The following is a 22,216-nucleotide window of genomic DNA, read 5'->3' as shown; positions in this document are numbered from 1 at the left end:
TTCAGTTCCCACAAATCACTAGAAAAGCTCAACTAAAATAATAGAAAGGAGATCCAAGCAGGGCATAATCAGTCGCGTCATTCAGAGCTTGTTTTGCAATAATATGGTTTTCAATTTTTTTCTTTCAGGTATATACAGAGGTGGCTATGATTTATTGGTGAGGTCCAGGCTCGCCTTAGCAGATGGAGTAACCATGCAGGTGACTGTCAGAAGCCAAGAAAGAACACCTGTAGATGTTATCTTGGCTTCTGTTGGATGAGATCTTCCTGGGCAAGAAGTTAATGGACACTTCGCTGTAGGTGGGTTTTAGGCTACTGGCATGAAGTTCCCAGAATCACCCCTTCAAAGGGTAATGACTTTGGAGAAGCAAATTAAACATTCAGCCCCGAGCCAGCAGATCAAGCAAAATCTGTCCTTATGCATGGATTCTGTTTATTTCCTTTTTCTTTTTCTTCACTTGATATGACAGCTTTGGTATGACAGTGCAGCATTGGGTGAGCTTGAAAATCAAATACTATTCTGTCCTTTGGCTGCTTAACTTCATTATATTATTTTCTTTTAACGTGTGTCTGAAAGCTCCTGGCAATGTTGGAAAATTTTATCCCCGAGGGGTGGCGAGAGGGGGGGAGGGGAAGCCAGAGTCCACTTTTGTCACAATTCATTTTTATTAATAGAAAATAAACACTTATTCCAGTTTCAAAGTTGTTATACTTGAAGTTGCTAATAAAAAATGAATTTAAAATAATCACTTAATAATCCTGCTTTGACTTAGACAATGAAAGTGTGGCTTTAAAAAAAAAAATAGTATTCAGCACCATTTGCTCATAGGTCTGTCAGAATTTGTTCTAAAGTTCCTGGAACTCTCGTGCATTGCTGAGAGCGCCCAGCGTTGCTGAGCTGTGAGAAAGCCACCGGGACGTTAAGCAGTCATCACGAGACTCAGTGCACGCTCCACAGGGTCACTTGGACTGTACACCAGCCCCTCCCCTCCGCTTTGGCTCAGGAGGGCCATGCTTCCAAGCACTGAGCTCTGAGGAGGCAGACTGTTGTGTGCTGTTAGAGTGGTCTTCCCAGCTAATAACAGCACATCTCTGCCACAGATGGACTTGGTCCTTAATGTCCTACGATTTTCAGAAATTCTGTAAATCGTTTGGGTATTCAAAAACTGAGCATGTTTCAGAAGGCTCGTTACTCTGGCAGAGTGAGGGTCTGCTGGTTAGCTGGATCAGGGACAGGTCAGTCAGTCCTGAAGCACACTGCGAATCCTGTGTTATGTAAACCAATACCTACGTCAACTAAGTGTCTATAAGTAGAAGTAGCTGATGAAACTAAGTCTAACGTTACAACAAGGGGGACAGAAAACTATGAAAAAGCACGTGTCCTTAAAGGCATCCCAGAAGACGTACGCAGGCCCCTCCCCATCCTTTGCTAGAGGATTCAAAGAGACTGGGCGAGAGGAGGGCACTTCTGGGTATTTCAGCAAATTCCCACAAGTGTCTCCTGTGCAGAAGGTTGTGTGCCCTGTGCACCACTGGTAGTGCCCGTCAGAATTTCCTAAGAACGCACAGACAGCGGCAGTCAGACATGGTCAGATGCCATCAGAGGGATGGGAGGAGGACAGTGCTACGTCAACTCAGCGCCTCTGCTGGCCTCTTCCCGTACACTGCCCACCAGTGTGAGGGGAGTGACTTCTGTGAGGGGACAGTGGGTGGCCAGGACCTCTTTTGGGCATCTCCTCCTAAGTGGAACACACACAGATAGGACTCGGGGGAGGTCAGACAGGGAGGCTACGCTTTCCAGCTCAGAAGGAGTTGATGAAGCCCATGTATGCATTCAAGAAGCCCATGGGGTCCTCTAGCTGTGGGTAGTGGCTAATGTGGTCATCCAGAATCGACACTGTGGACCTCGGCAGCGTTTTCCTAGTGGAAGAGAACAGCAGGTAGGTGAACGGAAGGCTGGGGGGTGGGGGGGAGCCAGTGGGAAGCCCCAGTAGAAACGCCCTTGCAGACACACCGCACTGCAAAGAACCAACAGCACGTTGAAAATACAACACTTCCGCGACAATGGCCAAAGCAGGATGACATCCCGCGCCTCAGAAAAGCGGGACGCATCAGACAAGCAGATCCCCTCAGCAAGTCAGTGCCCAAGCCAAGAAAGCAAAGGACCTTCCTATTAATTCCAGGAGATGAGAAGAGGGTATCTGGTTTAAAAATACACGTGAGCCATTTACTGCCGCGTTGTGTCCACGCAGCCATCGGAAGGCAGGGGAGATTCTTATGCGATACAGTGGAGATTTCACACTGCCGCGCGTTCTGAGTAACTCCCTACGGAGTAAGAGCCGGCGAGAAGGCGCCCTTCCACAGAGCGCCCATCTCCAGCTCCTGCAGCGTGCGTCGCTCAGGCTACAGCATTTCTTAAGATACAGCCACTGTCGCTCTCTGGTTCACACGGTAGCTTTCTTACCTGTACACCAAGGAACAGGTAGCAGCCACTCCAGCGAAAACAGACTGTACAAACCAAGAGAATATGTAACTGAATCTCTCCACCTTTATGTTTATGTTAGAATAGACGCCTTGATTCGTCTTGTTCCTGGATGAACAGCCAATGACGTCAGAGACAACGGCTACAGCTAGCAACTCTCAACAAGTGATTTTGTGTGCCACTGTCAAGATGAAGTCGTAACAAAGAAGACCTCCGCGACTCACCTGTACAGTTCCAAAAACTCTGGATAGGGATTTATAGGATCCAGTGGCCCATAGATAAAGTGAACTAGGGAAGAGAGAGGGGGATGAGTCACTAACAGCTCGCCTGTCTATTCTTCTCCTATACTAAAATTTTAAGAATTTTTTTCTATAAATAAGTCATGCTTTAGGTAGGCAGTTTTATCAAGTAGGTTCTAAAGAACTGTTGGGAACAGTTCTCTTAGGGACGGCCGTTTGGTCCATCCTGCAGCCCTTATGCCCCACTTGCACCGCTCCCTTCCTGGCCATCCAGGACACTGCCATTCTTGACATCTCTTCAGCTGTAAGTGGCCCTATTCATTTAAAAGTCAACAAATAGTTTCCCGAGCACTAACTACTGTGTTTGAGAGACCACACCGATTTTCTTTTTAAATCTGTGAGAATAAAGAACGCAAGAGCACAAACCACCAGCAGCCGACCGATCAGTAACCGAAGCAGCCTTTGTCCCACAGTCAGCTTCTAATGTGGCAGTCACTGACGAAGCACACACAGAGACCAGGCACCCCGGCCCCCGGCCCTGCACGCTTCACCCCACACCCGCCGCGGGTGTTCCAGAGGTGCAGGGCAGGGGTACCGAACAATACAGGGCTCCCGGGGAAATGTGCATTCCCGACAGGAAAATGATTTTGGGGTGAGGGTGCACGTGTGTCCCAATATTGAACAGCACAAACTCACTACACTAAAAAAAGCTGTTATTTACTTAAAATTTTATCTGCTAAATCGGGTAACCCTAACTGGGGGTGACAGAAGTTTAACGCCACAGTCTTTCAATTTTCCTATCAGGAGGGAACATAAAAATACTCACTGGGAATAGTTACGGAGGCAAGCGCTCCCACCCAGCGTCTTCTAAACTTCTTCCTCTGGTTGATGTACTGTAAGAGACTGTAGGACAGGAGAGTCAGAACGGGCAGAACCAGAAACCTGGACCCGTAGGCAAAGGCCTAGAATGAACCAGAAGGAACACAGGATCTACATTTGCTTAATACTTGGCATTCCTGGCAGCGGCCTGCTTGATTTATCCATTTTACAGAGCTCCAGCAGTGGCCACGCCTACTCTCAACGCCAGAATGCGCAGCTCTGTGTGTTCACCGAGAAGGGGATGTGATCTAGAAGGCAGACGGTTGGTTTGGATTTTACGTGACAAAAGCCTGGTCTAATTTGGCTCTACTGCTAACCAGCTCTGTGATTCAAGGGTGTAACACACATCTTTTGACTTCAGGTTCCTTGTTTTTAAAGCGAGATTGAAACACAGCAGTGAAGATGCCCCGATCCCACGGTGGAGTAGCTGGGTTGAACGCCTGTTCCACTCCTGCTTTCGGCTTTCTGCTAACGCGCACTGGTGGAGGCGGTGGGTGATGGCTCAGACAGCCAGTTCCCCGCCACCCCCATGGGAAACGTGGGTTGTATCCCCAGTTCCCAGCCGTCGTGGGCACTGGGGAGTGAACCACAGATGAGAACCTGCTCGCTCTCCCTCTCTCAAATAAATAAAGACTGAACTGCGTGACCTGTCCGTGGACATGTGCCTCCAGGACTCTAAGTATAGAAGTCCATGCACACAAAGCTGCCTCCTCCGACCACAGGAAGGAACGGAGGAAATCCCTCTTCCTCCAAGGTCAGGTGCCAGAGCCGCCTCTTAGAATTCAAACTCATGTGTTCTAACTGTTCTGTCTCCCTGCCAACCTCAGAACTGTTATTTTTGTAACTTCAAATATCACACCTCTTAGTATTTACATTTTGGGAGGAAAATTTAGCAGAGAGTCTTGTATTTCAGTTTTTTAACGTTAACGAGAATCTGCAGGGATCCCGTGAGAGTCAGGGTGGGAAGAGCAGTGGCTCCCAGGCGCGCACGGTTCTCAGCAAACCCATCACTGAGCACCCTGGACGCACACTGACCCGGCTGGCAGGAGCACCGGGCTTTATCTCAAATAGTTCCAGATAGCTCTATCTGTAGATTTCTCTGTGAAAGCCGCCACATTCCCATGGGAACCAAGGGAAGGGACTTCTTTGTAAAGACAGACATCTCTCTGTCACTGTTACTACAGAGAAAACTGCAGAAAGAAGAGCTCTGGGCTCAGAGAGGCACTAAGCTCATTTTCCACGCTCTGGCTCCACGCTCTGAAGCGTTTAGTATCCCTACAAAGTGCAAACCGCTTGCCAGAGTCCGTGGGCCACCTGCAGACTGCGATAGCATCGCAACGTGCAACTGGTCCTCCAGAATTCCCGGGGCTCACTCTGGCTGCTCCCTTCTTGCAGAGGGCACACCAGGCGTGGTTTGGGCTTGCTCCTCAGGTCAGAAGCACCCTTGTTGTGATAGCAAACGAGCCATCAAGCCTCCCGCCCCTCCCCAACACAAGCCAAAGGGGTTTCTCACCTGTCGATCACTAGGTTTCCATCGTTGTTGCGGACCCCTGCCCACATGTCCCACAGCTCACTTTCCGAGGGTCTCGTGTAGGGCCCGAAAACGGGCGTGAGACTGAAAGAGACCAAAATGCGGAGAGGGAAGTGTGAGTGGATGGAGGGTGGCACACGGGACCCGAAGCTCCAAGGCCGCGCAGTTTGGCCCTTAACTGACTTAGGAATAGGCGGCCAACACCTGTGCTTTAAGACAGCAAACTGTAGGATGTGGCCCAGAACTAAAACGGCAGCAGCTTTTCCCCGCTTCGTGCCCAAGTCATGGTTCCTCTGACAGTGACTTACCCTCGAGAGAATATGAAGAAATTCATGAGCCGCGTGAGGATGGGCGACAGCACACCTCCATCTTTGAGCAGCTGCCGACAGAGGAGCAGTTGTGAAAACCCAGGCTCCGGGGCGCGACCAGCAGGACAAAGGGTTCTACTCGAGCAATGGAAAAGCTATCTAGCCAAATCCACCGAACTGCTTGGGACTTCGGTTTTGTGGGGTTTTGTTTTACCTGCCCTCGTTCTCTCACGGAAGACACATCTATCTTCCCTTAAATTCTGTTCTTCCCTAACTAAATCCCACTTTGAGTTCCGACACATGGACGTTGAGACTGGAATCCAAGTTTGTCCAGACGTCAAGTATCCATGTTGACAGAGCTGTACTGCTGCGAGTATGTCTTCATTTTTATTCTCAAAAGGAGCTCTAAGTGTTCTGTAGGAGCCCCACCACCGTATTTGCCCAAATAGAGGAAAGCTAAGTGCATTAACACAATTCCGTGAGGAGAACTTCCGCTAGGACCCCCTGCTGTCAACATGGCCCTTAAAGTGTCCCAGCATGCTTTGGGTCTGCACACATCTGACAACAGATGCTCCCATCAGCGAAGTGGCTGACCTTTTGAAGGAGGAGAGGCCGGTGCGTCTCAGGAAATATACCTGCAGGAGAGAGGAGCCTCTTAACCCTGTACCGACAACCACGGGTCGAGCCTATCGTGAACGCTAGCATTTCGGGGGCTTTACTGCCAAGACAGAATTACAAATAGAAGCCCATACAGGCGCGTGCAGCACAGTGGACTGCACGCAGTGACACCCGTGTGCCTGCGGAACTGTGTCTCCGAGTGGTGCAGGCACCTTGTTTGTCCCAGCGACTCTGCCATGTTCACACATTGATAGAACTGACCAAGGACAGCTCTTAGCACACATACCCATCATAAAGGACCCATGACTGCACCGTCACCCAATTGCTTCTCCAGGGAATGCTGGGTCTAACTTGTCCAACTGTAACCCACTGGAATTCTCTTCCTCATTTTATGTTACTTTTTTAAAAGAGATTTATTTTATTTGAAAGGCAGATAGAGATCTTCCATCCACTGATTCATTTCCCAAATAGTTGTAATGGCCAGGACTGGGCCAGCCCGAAGCCAAGAGCTTCATCCAGATCTCCCACGTGCATGCAGTGGCCTAAGGACTTGGGCCGTCTTCCGCCACTTTCCCAGGCTATGAGCAGGGAGTTGGATCGGAAGTGATGCAGCTGTGATTCAAATTGGCACCCATAAGGGATACCGGTGCCACTGGCCGCAGCTTCATCTACTACAGCACAACACTGGGCCTATTTTCTCATTTTAAAGTAAGAGAAACTAGGTGGAAGGAACTTACAGGGCCCCTCCGTGCTGATCAAGCTCTGACTCCCCCTAGCGTCTCCTCCCATTTCTCAGAAGACAGTATTGTTAATGACTCGCGCTGCAAACAAAATCTAACATTTACAGAGAGAGAGGTCTTCCATTCCACTGGTTCATTCCCCAAATGACTGCAATGGGCAGAGATGAGTTGATCTGAAGCCAGGAGCCAGGAGCTTCTTCCGGGTCTCCCATGCAGGTACAGGGGCCCGAGGACTTGGGTCATCTTACTGCTTTCCCAGGCCACAGCAGAGAGCTGGATCAGAAGTAGAGCAGCCGGATCTCGAACTGGCACCCACATGGGATGCTGGCACTGCAGGCAGCAGCTTTACCAGCTATACCACGGCACTGGCCCCAGGTTTTTCCTTTTCTAGCTCCCTCTCCATTCAGTGGACGACAGCCCTATGTTTATGACGAAGGGATGGCTAGACTGCTCTCCTAATCTGCCCATAAGGAATTCAGAGGACATTTGGATATTCATGGACTTAATAAGCTGGGCTCAATAGGATACAAAGAAAAAGAAACATCTCCAAAAGGTCTAATCAAGGGTTCACTAATTTCTGGCTGAAACAAGGCATTGCCATCAATAAAGAATTTAGGAAGGGGCCAGTGCTGTGGCTGGTGGGCTAAGCCTACGCCGACAGTGCCGGCATCCCACAAGGGCACAGGTTTGAGCCCTGGCTGCTCCACTTCCAACCCAGTGCTCTGCTAATGGCCTGGGAAAGCAGTGGAAGATGGCCTAAGGGCCCCTGCACCCACATAGGAGACCTGCAAGAAGCTCCTGGTTTTGGATCGGCTCAGCTCCAGCTGTTGCAGCCATTTGGGGAGTGAACCAGCTAATGGAGGACGTTTCTCTCTGTCTCTTCTCTCTGTAACGCAGTCTTCAAAAAAAAGTTTAGGAATCAAATCCTAAATACTCCATGCAATCAGAAGCACCTCCTGTACTTTACTCTGTGCAGCGCTTACACCCCTCACTGTGCCCTCATCGCGGTCAACACCAGACACTGCTTTCTCTCGCGCGGAGATGGAGGCGCGGCTTACTAGAACGCAGCTTATCACTGACCATAGTCAGTAAAATCACATTCCTTGTAATCATGTGTATTTTACACATTTAAAACATTATTCTGAGAAAGTGTCCATAAATTTCACCAGACCACCAACGCGGTTTGTGTCACCAAAAAAGTACCGCTCCTCTGTTTAACTGTCTCCCTGCAGGGTCGTCAGATAACCATTTCGATGGCGCGTGGCCCTTCGTGGCTACACCCCATTTCCACCTCCCGCCAGGCAGGGCAGTTACCTCCATTTGACAGGCAGAGACTCTTTATGGTAAGCCGACCGGATCGATTCTGCTTGTACCTAGAACAGAGGGTGAAGCAACAGACATTTAGCTAAGCAGAATTAACGCCAACATGGAGCTGAGGACAGATTCCCAAGAGAGAAAGGGTTCAGGACCCATGTGCAAGGATCTGCAAAAAGTTCATGGAATATATAAAGAATGTATGTATATTATGAAGAAAATTAACCCATGGATCTAAAAAAACATTTGCACCAAAATAAACCTAACATCTTAATTCTGTTTTCCATGGACTTTTCTGTTTTTTGAAGATTTACTTTGTTCTATTTAAGAGACAGACTTAGAAAGATAGAGCTTCCATCCACTGGTTCACCCCCCCAAATGGCTTCAGTGGCTGGGGCTGGGCCAGGCCGAAGCCATGTGGGTGCAGGGGCCCAAGCACTTGGGCCATCCTCCACTGCTTGTCCCAAGCCATTAGCAGAGAGCTGGATGAGAAGAGGAGCAGCCAGGACTTGAACCGGCAGCCATCTGCTGGCGTCACAGGTGGTGACTTCGCCTGCTAAGCCACAGTGGCAGCTCCCTGCCTGGCATCTTAAACTGCACACCCTGTGAGGGCTCCAGCAACTGTGGCCTCACTGACCTGTAGAGCAGCTCCTGAGCCACGATGTCCCCATAATCGTGAGACAGAAGGTTGACCCTGCGGTTCTGCAGCCCCAGATGCCGCAGGAGCGACTCCACGATGCTGGCCTGTTCAAATATGGAGTAGTGGTGCGGTCTCTGCGGGAGGAAGAGCCGGGTGGGCAGGGTAAGGCGCGCAGGCAGCGCTCCGCCAACTGACCCCTCGGTCCATGCGCACCCCTGCCCCGAAACCAGACCCTTCCGCTGCAGCTCACCGGTTTGTCACTAAAGCCAAAGCCTAGGAAATCCAGGGCAATCACGCGGTGGAACCTCAGGGTCAGACCTTCCCAGATCTGCAGGGAAGAAAGGAGGACTTGAACTCCGTGCTCCCGCCCCCCCTACCCCACAGCAGCACAGAGCCCCGCCCCTTGTTCTCTGCTAATTGGGCAGATTTGACAGTAAGAACAACTTCACGAAACCACCACAGGCCCAGCGGATGATGGTCTTGGCAAAGTGCTTTATTCTAGTAATTAATTTCTACTGAGAGACAAACTCCTGCTTTCTTAACCTGGCAGTTCTTTCTTGATTGCCAGTGTTTGAATCCCTCACGGTAAAGGAGAAACAGTTCAACATTCCAATCCTCGATTCGGGGCGTTTAAGACCAGCCGAATGCAGAACGCGGACGCGTTTACCTTGTACCAGTCGTAGCTGGATGTCGGAAAGCCATGTAGAAGCACAACTATCTCTGGGCTCCCAACCACACCCACCGAGTCTGGGGAGAAGAGAGGTCAGTTAGGCTCGGGCCCTCGCAGAGAGCCTCCAAGACACTAGAATTCCAGTCTCAGACAATGACAAGGACGACCAAGTCCGTGCTGTTAAAGTGGTGCGTGTCTTTTGAAAAGCCAAGTTTATGAGGTCAGAAATGCATTTTCTCCCATTTTATCTGTATATTAAACAATTGTCAATGGCATATTTTAGGTGAAAATACTCGAAGGTAGTTTACTTTCATTTAGAGTTTTTTAAAAGCATATCCCTGTTTTTATATTACTGATATGCAAATTATTTTTCATAGTAAAATGAACCCACAGGGAAACACATAGTCACCGCACATCCACTACAAGCTCCTTGGGCCTCGCTAGTGGGCTCTCAAAAGTTCTCTCAGGCAGCAGCTGTGGCTGTCAAGCGCCTGGGCTGACGCCGCGGGGCCCCTGCTCACTCGTGCAACGGAGGGGACCCAATGACACGCGTGACACAAACGGTCACAAAGCTGCCAACCATAAAAAGGGCAGTCAACAGACATATGAACTTTTTAAAATGCATATGACCATAGGGAATGTTTAAATTCGCCAAACGTTTAGATCGTAAAATGCTTTATAGTATTGGAATAAAACTGATATATACTGCCCACGCATTAACATTCGATAAGGCTTTCAAAAATCATTTCATCTACAGTTAAAAGCTTTGTGTATTTTAACTTTTATTTAATAAATATAAATTTCCAAAGTACAGTTTGTGGATTACAATGGCTCCCCCCCGCCATAATCTTTTCTTGAGCATCATTCCGTTTACATGCATAGGACTGTTTGAAAATTTAAGGAAAAAATAAACAGCACACATGACGCTCACGCATCCACAGGAACTGTTCAAAACACTGAAAACCAAGAAACCACCAACATGGAAATCGTGTGTCTACTTACTTGACCGACTATAGCAATGAGAGGAGGTCAGGAGCAATAATGAAAAACGGTTTATGACAAACATTTTTCGTTATTGCTCTTGACTCCCGCCCAAAAGAATTCTTTTCCAATCTGCATCTCCGTTCCGTCGCCTATTTAAAAGCAGATTAAAGGCACCTTTCTCCAGGTGCAGTTAAGCATAAGTCAATGCCTGGTATACAACAGTTACTTGAGCAGCAAGCAAAATAATTATATTTAACAAGTTATTTTGCACAACAGTGTAAGATTCAAATCACATGGAGTTACATATACAACGATCTTTATAAAGAACAATTCAATAAAATGAAATCGGGGCTGAAGAGAGAACCAACGGTAGTTAACCTAGGAGCAGTACAGTTGTCACCTAACACTAGGGGCGTTCCAAGAAGAAAACTAATATCGACACAAGTCCGGTCAAGAGAACTTTAGTAAAACATGGAGTCTAAGCAGACTGGCATCTCAGTTCCACCCCCCAACCCTGCCAGCGTCATCCCGTGAGCACCCTCCCCCCACACACACACCCCTACACCCCTCGTTCCAGCACCAAGGGGCGACAGTGAGCAATGGACACACCTCACACCCACACGTGGCAGCCGTCTGGTCCCTTACCCTGGTAGAAGATGCGCAGCCCCTTGTAGGTGAAGAATTTGCCAGAAGACTTCCACGAGTGAAGAGCAGGGGACAGCTGAGGGGGCGGGATGTGCAGGTAGGCGGCCAGCAGGGGCACGGCCAGCAGCCCCACCTGGACCCACCACTCCCTCATCCTGCGGGAAGAGCAGTCACGGTGACACGGCGCCCTCTTCTGCCGTCTGGCCGCGCCGCGCCTTCGGGCCACCGCAGGACCTCTACAGAGAAGGCCGCCGGGGGGGGCCCTCCACCCACCCCTCCAACTCCAGGGAAGAAGTACAGTGCTCAAAGGTGTGATCTCCACTAATTCAAACCCTCAACCCCTCCCCTGTGCTGACACCTGCTGAAAAGGTGTGTATGTAAATTAAAGAGGACTCAAGTATTGTCCACCCTTTCATTGGCTCTTAGCAAGTCTTGGGGGGAGGGGAGGGGAAGACTCCCCTCCTGTTTCCTCTAAAAGCTATACCACCTGCTCACCAGCCCCCACCAGGGATATGTCTAAAAAATAAATATGTGCTACTGGCTTTTTGTTGTTTTTTAAAATATCAAAAAGATATGTATGCGCTGCTAGTTTTTTTTTTTTTTTTTTTTAAACGCTATCGTTTGACCTGGGGCGGGCGGGACACTGGCAGGTGTAGAGTCCCGGTGAGAAGCAGAGGAGCCGCGCTGCAAACGCCAGCCTAAGCAGCTTTGTCATGACCCCGAGCGTCTCATCTCCAGAGGCCGGGGCAGCAGATTATATTTCTGCTTTTCTTAGCAGGCTCCTGAATGCCCACTTAATTAACAGGGCTCTTCCCTGGCCACCCGTGCCTGCAAATATCGCAGAGCGCATACCTGGCACGTGCTTTGTACACCCCCCTCTCCCATGCCCAGGACTCCAGAGGTCCCCTCCGTCTGCCCACAGTGACCTGTGCCCAGTAGGGATAGGAATCGACTTCCTGTTTCTAGTCTGGGGCTTCTGACGGCCACCAGGTTGAACGGAAACTCAACAACAGCCCGAATACAAAGAATACCTTCCAGAACTAAACCCGCCAAGAAGATGGAGCTGTACGTGCAGGGAGGGACCCGATAGCGGGCGGGTGGCCGGAGCTCGGGTGGTTACCTGGGATCTGGCCACAACTCCCACCCAGGGCGCGCTGATCCAACCCACAAAATGCTTTCTTTTGTCTTAGCTCTAAAAAAAATAAATAAGCCCGTGGCGCCACAGTGGTGAGGATTCCCGGCTTTGAAAGACACTCGGATCTTGTGCCTAAGGTTTAGGCGGCACGAAGAGGTCATGTGCTTGTTTTCCCTTACAGAGTACCTGTGCGTAAAACAGACACGCTAATTTGCTCCAGCCTTTTGGATAGGATTGCAAGGGGCGCCGGAACAGGGGTAGCTCACCACCTTAACCCCAGCAGCAGCAGCCTACATCCCAAGGCCTCCTCGTGAGGGGAGACGATAGGGAGCGGTGGGTCCCAGCCCTCGCCGCCGCTGCCTCGGCCTCGGCCTCCACCCCAGCTCGTGCGTCCTCGGCCGGCGGCAGCGCCCTGCCCCACCTGTCTGGCGTCGCCTTCGTTCAGGGTCCGCAGTGACTCAGCACGGCCCGGGGAGCGGCTCCTGGAGCGGGCAAGGGGCAGGCGTCCTCGCAGGTGCTGGGGGGTCGGGACGAGGCGCCCCCCGCCCCCGCCCCGCCCACCAACCCTCGCTTGGTCACTCCAAGAAAGCAAACAGGCAGCCCCTGGGGTGGCCGTCGCCTTAGTCACCACAGCAAGTCCGTAGGCAAAACAGTAAGACAATTTTTTTTTTTTTAAACCACCATCGCCATTATTTGGCGAGCCAGGATCCAAGAGAATAAATTCAATGAATTCCAGTCACAAACTTTCCGAGCCCCGATTTCCTCATCGTCAACACTCGGGACGCCACCTTACCCGCCCACCTGCGGATGGCGGGAGACCCGCTCCGGCCAACGCGCCCGCCCCACAAAAGGAGTCTCAGCGCGACGGTCACAGCCCCCTGGCCCGCCGCCAGGCCCCGCGCCGCGGACCACCGAGGGCGGAACCTGCGCCCGCTGCGGGAACCCGGCGCGGGCTCGGTGCACACCTCCGCGGGAGCACGCGCCGCCCTGACGCCGGCCTCGGAAACCCTAAACCGCGCCACGTCGCCGGGGTCTCGAAATCGCCATCGCCCCCAGCGGCGACACCCGGGCTCTCCAGATCTGAAATCGCGCCCGCGGCAACACCCGGGTTCTCCAAATCCCAGATCGTGCCGCGGCATCATCGTGCCAACGGCAACAATAGGTCTAAAGCTCAAACATCGCGCCAGGGAGATTCGGGGGTCCAGAAATCTCACGTCGCGCCACCACCACGGTGCAGTCTAACTACCGGGGGTCTGGAGACCCTCGGTCGCATCAGAGCAGTGACCGGCTGGGAAAACCATACATCGCGTCAGGGGCATCCCAGGGTCCAGAGATGCTAAAAGAGGGCTGCGTGCAGCATCCACACCCACCCACAGGCGGGCGGCCCCCAGCCCGGACGCGGGCTTTCCGGGCCTGCCGGCCACACCCCCACCCCGGCCGCGCACACCCACCTGCGGAGGCGATCCCGGCGCACCATGGCCGCGTTATCCCATGCCGCCCGCCGCAGCGTTGCGGTGCACCGGGGCGCCGCAGCTGCGGGCGCCGTGCGTGGGACTGGCAGCCGGGGCTCGGCCCACGGCAGAGGCACAGGCAACCGGGCCCCGACCCACGGCGGGCGGCAAGCGCCGACCTGCAAGCGGCACTGCACCAGCCAGGCGGCTGCCGCAGAGGAAGCCGGGGCTGCAGCACCCGCTGGGATGCGCTGGCTGCCGCGGCGGTGGCAGGCAGACGGGCGCCCATTTATAGAGCCCAGCCACGCCCCGCCCCCGGCCCCGGCCCGCCCCCCGCGCCGCAGTGCCCCTCCCACCCGCTCCCGCCGCAGAGCCCTCCCCGCGGCCTCGCTGCGGCACAGATGGGGCGCCCCTCGCAGCAGCTCCTCTAGGGGGCACTGAGCATGCCAGCCCCCAACCAGGGCTCTGCTGCTCTCTCAAGACCCCCCAGTTCTGCACTCCAGGGTCTGCGGCACAAACCTCGCTCGGCACGTTAACTCTGCGGAGGCGGATGGCGGACCCCCAGAGCCCCCTTCAACCACCCACGGGCCTCCAGCCCGTGCAGGGACCCACTCAGACGGTCCCGGTTGTGGCGCCTGATCCCACCCCAGCCCCGAATTGTAGCAGCGAGCCCGAGAACCTGACAGCCCGCTAAGTGGTCCCCGGCCATGGTGACAAGCAAGGGTGCACCAGGGTCCCGGGAGGCGAGCCGCCGAACACAGGGCCAGCAGCAGAGAAAGCCGCCCTTCTTGGAGGACACGATCCCGAGACGCAGGGGCCCCCAGGGGCGCAGGGAAGCGGGGCAGAGTTGTCAAAAGGCATCTAGGAGGCCTTAGTCAATGGCAGAGTAGCAGCATCCATGTTCCTTTTCTGTCACCGGGGGTTCCAGTGGACACGCAGGCTGCGGGAGGGCCAGCGCGTGCGGCGGCGGCGCGGGGCCTGCGCGTCCAGCGGGGGCGCTGCAGACCTCTCCAGCACTGCGCCCCGCCACCCACAGCCCCGGGAGGGGTCTCCGCAGGCCGGCTTTGCCCGGCCGGGACACCACAGGGCTCCAGGCCACCTATCAGACACCGCCCGGGAGCCTGTCACCAGAATGTGTGTGGCGCGACAGCGGGTACACTTCTGCAGGGGGGACCCGTGACAGGGCCACGACAAGACGCCTCCGAGCCCTAACATTTCGTCCCTAGCCCGTCAGACCCTCACAGGCTGAGTGAGCGCAAGCATCGGGCACCTTTTCGTACCCCCCGAGCCCGCCACGGCGCCGGCCACAGAGCGGGCCCCTAGGAAATACTGCAGGAGTAAGTACAAACACAGGAGGTGCACAGGGGAGGTAGTGGGGCTTGGGCTGTCTCGCCCGAAGAACGGACGTTTGCCGGCCGCGAGACAAAGGGCATTGCCGCCGGAGGGGACGGCGGGCGTCCGCAGAGCGCGGTGGCTCGGCTCGGGAGCGCTCAACCTTGGGGGCAAACAGGCAAGAGCGGGGCACCAACAGGCCAAAAGAAAAAAAAAAAAAAGAAAGAAAAGAAGGCTAGAAAGAGTACTGCCGGCCTGGTAAGGAGTGTGGAATTTGTCCTAAACAAAATGAGAAGCCACAAGTGGATTTAAACCCTTTATGGCATTAATTGGTGAGTTAGAATTTAAATGAGTCTCTTTATTACTTTAGGATTACCCATTTAAGCCAACCACAACCACCTTTTAAAGAGTGAATTACTTAGCAAAATTTAAGTCTGTCCTTCGACAGACTAACGGCTTGCTCCCTTATTCTACCAACACCTACAGCGGTCTTGCAGCGTGTGTTTCTCGTATTTAGCATCAGTGGACTCTCGGAGTCCCCCACTTGCCTTCTCACACGGCTAGCAGCATCAGTATCCACCATACTGGCCGCTTTCTCGGTCAAGGACCAGGGGCCACAGGGACCAAGTTCCCGATGGGAGGAGGAACGGTAAGTGCAGGGGGACAGCAGAGGCCAGCTCCCTAACCCAACAGCAGTTCCCCGACTGGCCCTCCCGCACACGGTGCCTAGGGCAAACTTGTTTGGAGGGGTGAACCCACACCTTGGTTGGGCAGAGAAGCCCCTCTGCTTGGAAGAACCTCTGGCACAAAGGAGAGGTCAGCTTGGCTAAAGCCGGGAATGTGCTTCCAGTAGTGGAAGGAGAAAATGCTGGCCGTATCCCTCCCCCTCCCCCCACACCCCAGAAGTCGAAGAGTTAAGGGCTCTTCGAAGTGTGCGGGACTGACTTCCAGAAGGGAGCTTGCTCTGAAGGGGTCGCACCACGGAGCAAAAGCGCAGCGCAGCCGCACAGAAATTCAAAGCCGGCCTCTGGCTGGCTCCCGGGGCAGCCCTCGCCTTTTCCTTGCAGATCAGATACTACCCTTGAGCGACGACACTGGCAGCCGGCAGCAGCTTTCCCGCCGCTGGTGGCTTATCAGACATTCCTCTCACACTCAGCTTCTAACACACACCCACATCGTAAGACCTCAGATGTGTGCAAAAGCCGGCGTGCAAAGCACTGCACTTAGTGTGTCACTGGTACACATCACAACAGGAGCAGACGGCCGGTGGGACCAGCACCCTGGGCTCTGTTTGCATACCCCAGTCTGAGGACCCCCCCCCCAATCCAACAAAGACATTCATGGAGGTGATGGGGAGAACTGTGACTGCCATCGATATAAGAAAAACGCAAAGACGCTCAGGATAGGGGAAGGCTGGTTGAACAGCAGCACGGGTTAGAGACGCTGGGGGTTTCAGCAGACACATTCAGTGAGTCAGTGTGATAAGGCTCCCTAAAAGCTGCTGTGATTAGACTCCGGAGAAGCACTGGAATAAGCTAATCCCACGCTGCTGCTGGCCAGACCTCTCAGAAAGGGCTCGATTCTGCGCTTACAGAGACAGGCAGCAATGTTCAGAGCCGACCGGCGAAACCACATCGCAGACCGTGTCCCTGAGGTGTGACAGCTCTCATATTTTAAGCTCCTACTATGAACATGGATCTTCACCCAATTTCTCCCTAATCCTCACAGTGACTCGCGTGGATGAGTATTTTCATTCACACATTTCAGGGGGAGAGAGAGAGAGAGAGAGAGAGAGGCAGCCGCTCGGAGCGCGGAGACTAGGGACTGAACACGGAGGTGTCTGGCTCCAGCGCTGACTTTCTTTCCACTACCCCTCACTGCCTCCCAGTTTGAAATAACTGGGCATGTGTAGCTTGAAGAAAAGGAGCCTTGTGCAGTGAGTGGAAGAAGGAAATGTGTTAGCAGTTCTCAAATATTTGTGGAAGCAGCATTAGACGTTTTACTCTGTATGGCTCCAGTGAGTGCAAATCGTAGAGAAACAGATGTCGATTCAACATAAAGAATTTTCCAACCGTTGGGGCTGTCTGGAGAGATCTGCTGAGCTAACAAGTTCCCTGCCACCGGGGGCGGGGGGGGGGGGGGGTGCTGGGCAACCCTGTGGCAGGTAAGGCGACCCTGTGTATATGACTGAACGCCCTTTAAGATCTTTTCCCATCTGATAGAAACTAGGGTACAGGGAGGGATTAGAATGAGACCACGGCGACCCCCCTACTGGAGGGGACAAATCCAAAGCTCTGTCTCCCCCCCACCCCCACCACTCTGTGTACAACCTGCTGCTTCGCGCCAAGGGCAAAACAAAATTAAAGAAATTGACAAAAACCACATTAACCCCTTTATCAACTAGATTTTTTATTTGACAGGTAGAGTTGTAGACAGTGAGACAGACAGACAGAAAGGTCCTCCTTCCAATGGTTCACCCCCCCCCCCAAATGGCCGCTGGTGCTGCGGCGATCCAAAGCCAGGAGCCAGGTGCTTCCTCCTGGTCTCCCATACAGGTGCCTTCCCAGGCCACAGCAGAGAGCTGGACTGGAAGAGGAGCAATTGGGACTAGAACCCAGCACCCATATGGGATGCTGGCACCGCAGGCAGAGGATTAACCCAGTGACCCACGGTGCCGGCCCCCTCTCTCAACTAGATTTAACCAATGTACCCCCTAAGGGGAATGGCACCTTCTTCAACGCTCATTTTTTGGTATACATTTTTGGCTGCAAAAAGCTCCAAGGATGAGTGGTAGAGGAAGCGAAGGTGCTAACTCCGCCTGTAACCAAATAAGAGGAGCCTAACTGGCAGCCGCTGCAGATGTTTCTCGAGGTGACTGTATCACTGGGCACCCCTACAGTTAGGGGCGCCCTAACTGTATCTGCACACACACGGAATTCTACGCCTTGTACACCTGCGACCTGGAACTCCTGCCCTACTGTCCCACACCTTACAGGCCATCTTAGCCACTCACATGGATGAACAGGCTACAGGATCCCAATTAAGTAATAGCATCGGGCACCTCTGTCACTTTCTGCTCTCGCAGATGCGTGTTATCTTGATGGATGCGTCCCGTCGTCCCCAGAGGAAAACAGCTCCTGTCTCTCGGACAGGCAATTTCCTGGCTGCTGAACAGCAGACAGGACGACATGGCTCTCACGCACGCTTGTTTGCCCATTTTTTTTAAACCACTTTCTGCATTCGATTATTCCTGTTTAGCCAGATGAGTCAACCCAGGAGCAGGTGTTCCTGTTTTCCTCCAATGCTGTCATCACCTCACACCTCCTCCAGCTGTCTGCGTCCGGCCGTCCAGGGCTCAGCACCCACGCCACCCCCCTGCTGCCCTCGGGACCCCCATGGTGGCCACTGGCCCCGCAGCTCCCCTTCCTCGGCCCAAGCCCCGGGGGACAAAGGATCTACACCCCGCCTCACCCTCCACCCCTTGGTCACAGCCGTGCACCTGCGACCTTTCCCAACGTCGCGCTGTCCCCACGCAGGCACACGCACCCCCAGGAAGACAAGCCCCAAGGCCCAGCCCGCTGACCCATGGAGCCTGCAGCACCAGGCGGTCAGGCCTCAGGCCACGGCCGAGTGACTTCTGCGTTTTCGTCCACCCCGCGTTCTCGTCCACAGAAAGTGGGAGCCCCACTTTCTGTCAGTTTCTCTACCTTTCAAGTTAAAAAGAAAAGTTTTGTAGAATTAAAATGACACATGAAAATTCAGATCGTTTTTTTAAGTATTAATGCTCACAGTTAATTTCCTCTTTTAAAGGGAAAACAGCTTTTTTTACTCTATGGGATGGAAATGGTATGATCTAACTTAATTGTATTTTTTTTAAAAAATGATGTATTTATTTGAAAGGCAGAGTCACAGAGAGGCAGAGAGAGAGGCAGAGAGAGAGAGAGAGGTAGAAAGAGAGGCATAGAGAGAGGGGGGGGCATAGAGAGAGAGGGGGGCATAGAGAGAGAGAGGCAGAGAGGCAGAGAGAGAGACAGAGAGAAAGGTCTTCCATCTACTAGTTCACTCCCCAAATGGCCGCAACAGCCAGAGCTGGGCCGATCTGAAGCCAGGAGCTTCTTCCACGTCTCTCACGCAGCTGCAGGGGCCCAAGCACTTGGGCCATCTTCCACTGCTTTCCCAGGCCCCAGCAGAGAGAGCTGGCTTGGAAGTGGAGCAGCTGGGACTCAAACCGATGCCCCCACAGGATGCCGGCACTGCAGATGGTGACCTCACCCACCACACCACAGCGCTGGCCCCTTAATTTTATTTTTAAGAGGCACAGAGACAGAGCAAGAGTTCCCATTCCCTGGTTCACTCCCCCAAATGCGCACAACAAAGGGCAGAGCTGGGATCACAGTCAGGAACCCTATTACTTGGGCCCTCACTGCCGCCTCCGTGGGTCTGCATCAGTGGGACAATGGAATCGGGACCAGATCCAGGACTCGCACCAGGCACTGCGATGTAGGCTGTGGGCATCCCAAGTGTGTCGTAACCACCAGGCCAAACACCTGCCCCCGAGGGTTCCAGTTTAAACTGATGCTATAGTAGGCCAAATACTCTTGGTGCCAGGTTAAATGAGAAAACAGTCCTATTAATCTGTAGATCTGTTCTTCATGGAATAAAGTTAGGGCTATTTTCGCTAAGGGACTGCTGTGAACCAATGAGGTTTTCTTTTGAAAGGTGCTTCTGGATAAGTGGAAGAAGAGTGATCTAAGTTTATAGTCCCCACAGGATGTTTGAGAAATTGCAAAGGCAAGGACACCGGGATATTGTGAGGGACTGTGTGAGGCCTGTGTGGGTTCATCCGGGTAAGGCACAGAGGACCCGGCGTATAGGAATCTTACGGCTGTTGCCACTGTTGTTAGGAAGTGGCCAAGATTGCTAACAAGCAATGTGACACATGACATAACGCAGCTGTGATCAGAAGGTCCCAGGGGAATGGGATCTCCCAGGGGACGGGGAGGGTGGCAGGGAAGCAAGGTGGCACGCAGAGCTCCCACAACTGGAGAGTGAGCAAGCTGCTGGAGCAGCAGCAACACCACGGCACGCGAAGGAAGCATTTCATCTGTTGGTAAGCGTTTCACAACTGCAGGTGCTGTTTCTTTAGAACCCATCATGTTTCCAGTCCCCCCACCGTTCCGAGCATTCCTTTGCCTCGGAGATAGAGGGAAACGTGGCCACTGCCCAAAGGAGCCAGGCTCCCACCAAAACAACAGGAGAGGATGAGCAGGCGAAGAGGCCGCTGAAGCTTATGGCAGAGTGGCTCGGTCCTCACAGGAAGTGCCCAGCCCCATCCCAAAGTCCACCCGGGGCAATCAGAGCTCAGCAGGGAAAAGTGCCTTCCCACCCCACTGCCGAGCCCCGACCGCCTTCCCACCCCACTGCCGAGCCCCGACCGCCTTCCCACCCCACTCGCCCCAGCTCTGACTGCCCCCAGCTGAGGGGAAGCACTAGAATGCCTATGCTGAGCAGCAGGGATAGGGCAGGGCGGGAAGGCTCTGGTCCGACTTGGCAGGCAATGCCCAGGAAGGCCCACGTTTTCCTCCAAGTGCACGCCAAGGTGTCCGGCACACTACGCCAGTGTTCCCCCAGCCCGACGGCGCTGAAGGCTGCTTCAAAGTCTGCATTCTTTACCACAGGCCATTAACTTTATGTAGGCAAAACATATTTATGTTCCCCCAGTCCTTCAATAAACAGAGCAAGACACTTTCTGTGGGTTGTTCACTCTGGACCAGGGGAGAGAGGGCGGCTATTCTGATGGGAATGACTAATGAGACACATGCAGAAAAAATATTGCAAGATCCAACAGAGGGACAGTGTTGGTGGAATTAAATAGATATGACTGTTTGGGAAGGCATTTGGGTGATAGCTGTCAGAGCGAACCCAGCAATTGCACTTTGTCAGATGGATCCAGTGTGTACATTCCCTGACACATGTCCAACCACGAACAAGGATACATTCTCTGGAAAAACCTGTTTTTTAACGGGAAGCAACCTCAATGCCTATCTATAGGGTGCCAGTTATGGTGTTGTCTAACTACGGAAAACTTCATCACCTTACAGGAACAAAGTCAAAAACAGTATCTGTGTTACAATTCTGCTTGTGTAAAAACATACACACCAAGTATCTGTTTGTATCTGTAACATGGATTTTTTTATATATGTATGAGAACCGTCTGGAAAGATCCAGATGTGGCAAATTGGTAGCCCAGGGACAAATCTGGTCTGCAGGAAGATTTGTTCGAGTTTTTCTTTTTAATGTAAATAAATGCCTTTAGGAGGGTCTCCCACACAGTCCCCAGTGCTCCCCATCATCCTACACCCTCGCCCTCCCTCCCTCATTACCTGGTCGCTAAATGCAAGTGAGAAGAGAAATGAGGTCAGGTAATGGGGAAGCCGAGGGCTGTTCCTGGTTTTTACCTTCATTTCTATACTATAACAAAACATGGCTTTTATAACTTAAGGGGATACTGAGGTAGGAATTGCCATCTTTTCATGTGTGGAGTTACTTCACACACACAAACACACACACACACACACAGAGAGAGAGAGAGAGAGAGAGAGAGAGAGAGAATCTTCCATCCTCTGGCCGACTCCCCAAATGGCCGCAACAGCCAGGGCTGGACTGATCAGAAGCTAAAAGTTTCTTCCAGGTCTCCCACGTGGGTGCAGGGACCCAAGTACTTGGGCCATCTTCCTCTGCTTCCCCAGGCGCAATAGCAGAGAGCTGGATCAGAAGTAGAGCAGCTGAGACTCGAACTTGAGTCCATATGGAATGATACCGGCACCACAGGCAGCGGTGTTATCTGCCAAGCCACAATGCCAGCCCCAGATAAATGATTTTTGGGGGAAAGAGTGCTTGGGGTCCTTGTTTCTCGGTCCTCCTTCTCCACCAAGGAAACCCACAGCCTGTGGTTATTTCATAGCGCCATGGAACCATGCATGAGTCTAACGGCTCACAGCACTTCCAACAGTCTCCTTCTCCCCTGCCCGTGTTAACTCCCACTCCTTACTGTGCTGACACCAGCTGTGTGGGAAGCAGGCACTATTAGTGCCAAGGCTCTATGGAAGGCAAACCCAGATGACCCTGAGCCAAGGTCTACCAGGGAGTGCAGTGCTGGCCCACCTTGTCCACCACATAGGATGTAGGATCCGAGATTTCCACAGATAACTTTGAGATAATACTAAAAACTCCCCAGTCTGCAAAGTAA

The 22,216-nt window shown here is 52.8% G+C and overlaps 2 protein-coding genes and 1 non-coding gene across 7 annotated transcripts in view; 1 reads left to right on the top strand and 2 right to left on the bottom strand.

Moving 5' to 3' along the window:
- COPG2 (COPI coat complex subunit gamma 2) overlaps positions 1 to 745 on the top strand; it is a 121,739-nt gene extending 120,994 nt beyond the window's left edge. The window contains exon 24 of the mRNA XM_070071310.1: positions 129 to 745. Coding sequence (XP_069927411.1) covers positions 129 to 259 — 131 coding nt within the window. The 3' untranslated portion in view covers positions 260 to 745. The remainder of the gene's footprint in view (positions 1 to 128) is intronic.
- On the bottom strand, positions 647 to 13,859 carry MEST (mesoderm specific transcript). 5 transcript variants are annotated; one of them, XM_070071312.1, is made up of 13 exons: positions 13,636 to 13,859; positions 11,050 to 11,204; positions 9,418 to 9,497; positions 9,001 to 9,078; positions 8,748 to 8,884; positions 8,111 to 8,169; positions 6,033 to 6,073; positions 5,439 to 5,509; positions 5,113 to 5,214; positions 3,547 to 3,623; positions 2,706 to 2,769; positions 2,464 to 2,507; positions 647 to 1,919 (listed from the first exon to the last, which is right to left on the bottom strand). In XM_070071312.1, exons 1-13 carry the CDS (start codon positions 13,659 to 13,661, stop codon positions 1,855 to 1,857), a joined length of 999 nt encoding a protein of 332 aa, XP_069927413.1. In that variant the 5' UTR covers positions 13,662 to 13,859; the 3' UTR covers positions 647 to 1,854. The 5 variants fall into 5 exon arrangements, with proteins under 5 accessions (XP_069927413.1, XP_069927414.1, XP_002712141.1 ...); XM_070071313.1 differs by lacking the exon at positions 2,464 to 2,507 and adding an exon at positions 12,606 to 12,666 and having other exon boundaries at positions 13,636 to 13,847; XM_002712095.5 differs by lacking the exon at positions 2,464 to 2,507 and having other exon boundaries at positions 13,636 to 13,847.
- On the bottom strand, positions 10,448 to 10,505 carry MIR335 (microRNA mir-335). The gene has a single exon (NR_162607.1). It is a non-coding gene; the product is annotated as a microRNA mir-335 (primary transcript).
- Positions 13,860 to 22,216: the final 8,357 nt, after the last annotated feature.

This window comes from Oryctolagus cuniculus, chromosome 3 (assembly GCF_964237555.1).
Source record: "Oryctolagus cuniculus chromosome 3, mOryCun1.1, whole genome shotgun sequence".
NCBI lineage: Eukaryota > Metazoa > Chordata > Mammalia > Lagomorpha > Leporidae > Oryctolagus > Oryctolagus cuniculus.
Note: the sequence above shows the minus strand (reverse complement) of the source record. Positions and strands in the feature narration are given on the sequence as shown.

Excerpts from the sequence above, each read along its gene's own strand:
- MEST (XM_002712095.5), bottom strand. The coding sequence starts at position 13,661 with ATGGTGCGCCGGGATCGCCTCCGCAG. Across the intron at positions 9,498-11,049 it reads GCTGCGCATCTTCTACCAGG|ACTCGGTGGGTGTGGTTGGG; the intron begins GTAAGGGACCAG and ends TCTTCTCCCCAG. Across the intron at positions 1,920-2,705 it reads GAGTTTTTGGAACTGTACAG|GAAAACGCTGCCGAGGTCCA; the intron begins GTGAGTCGCGGA and ends CTCTTCCACTAG.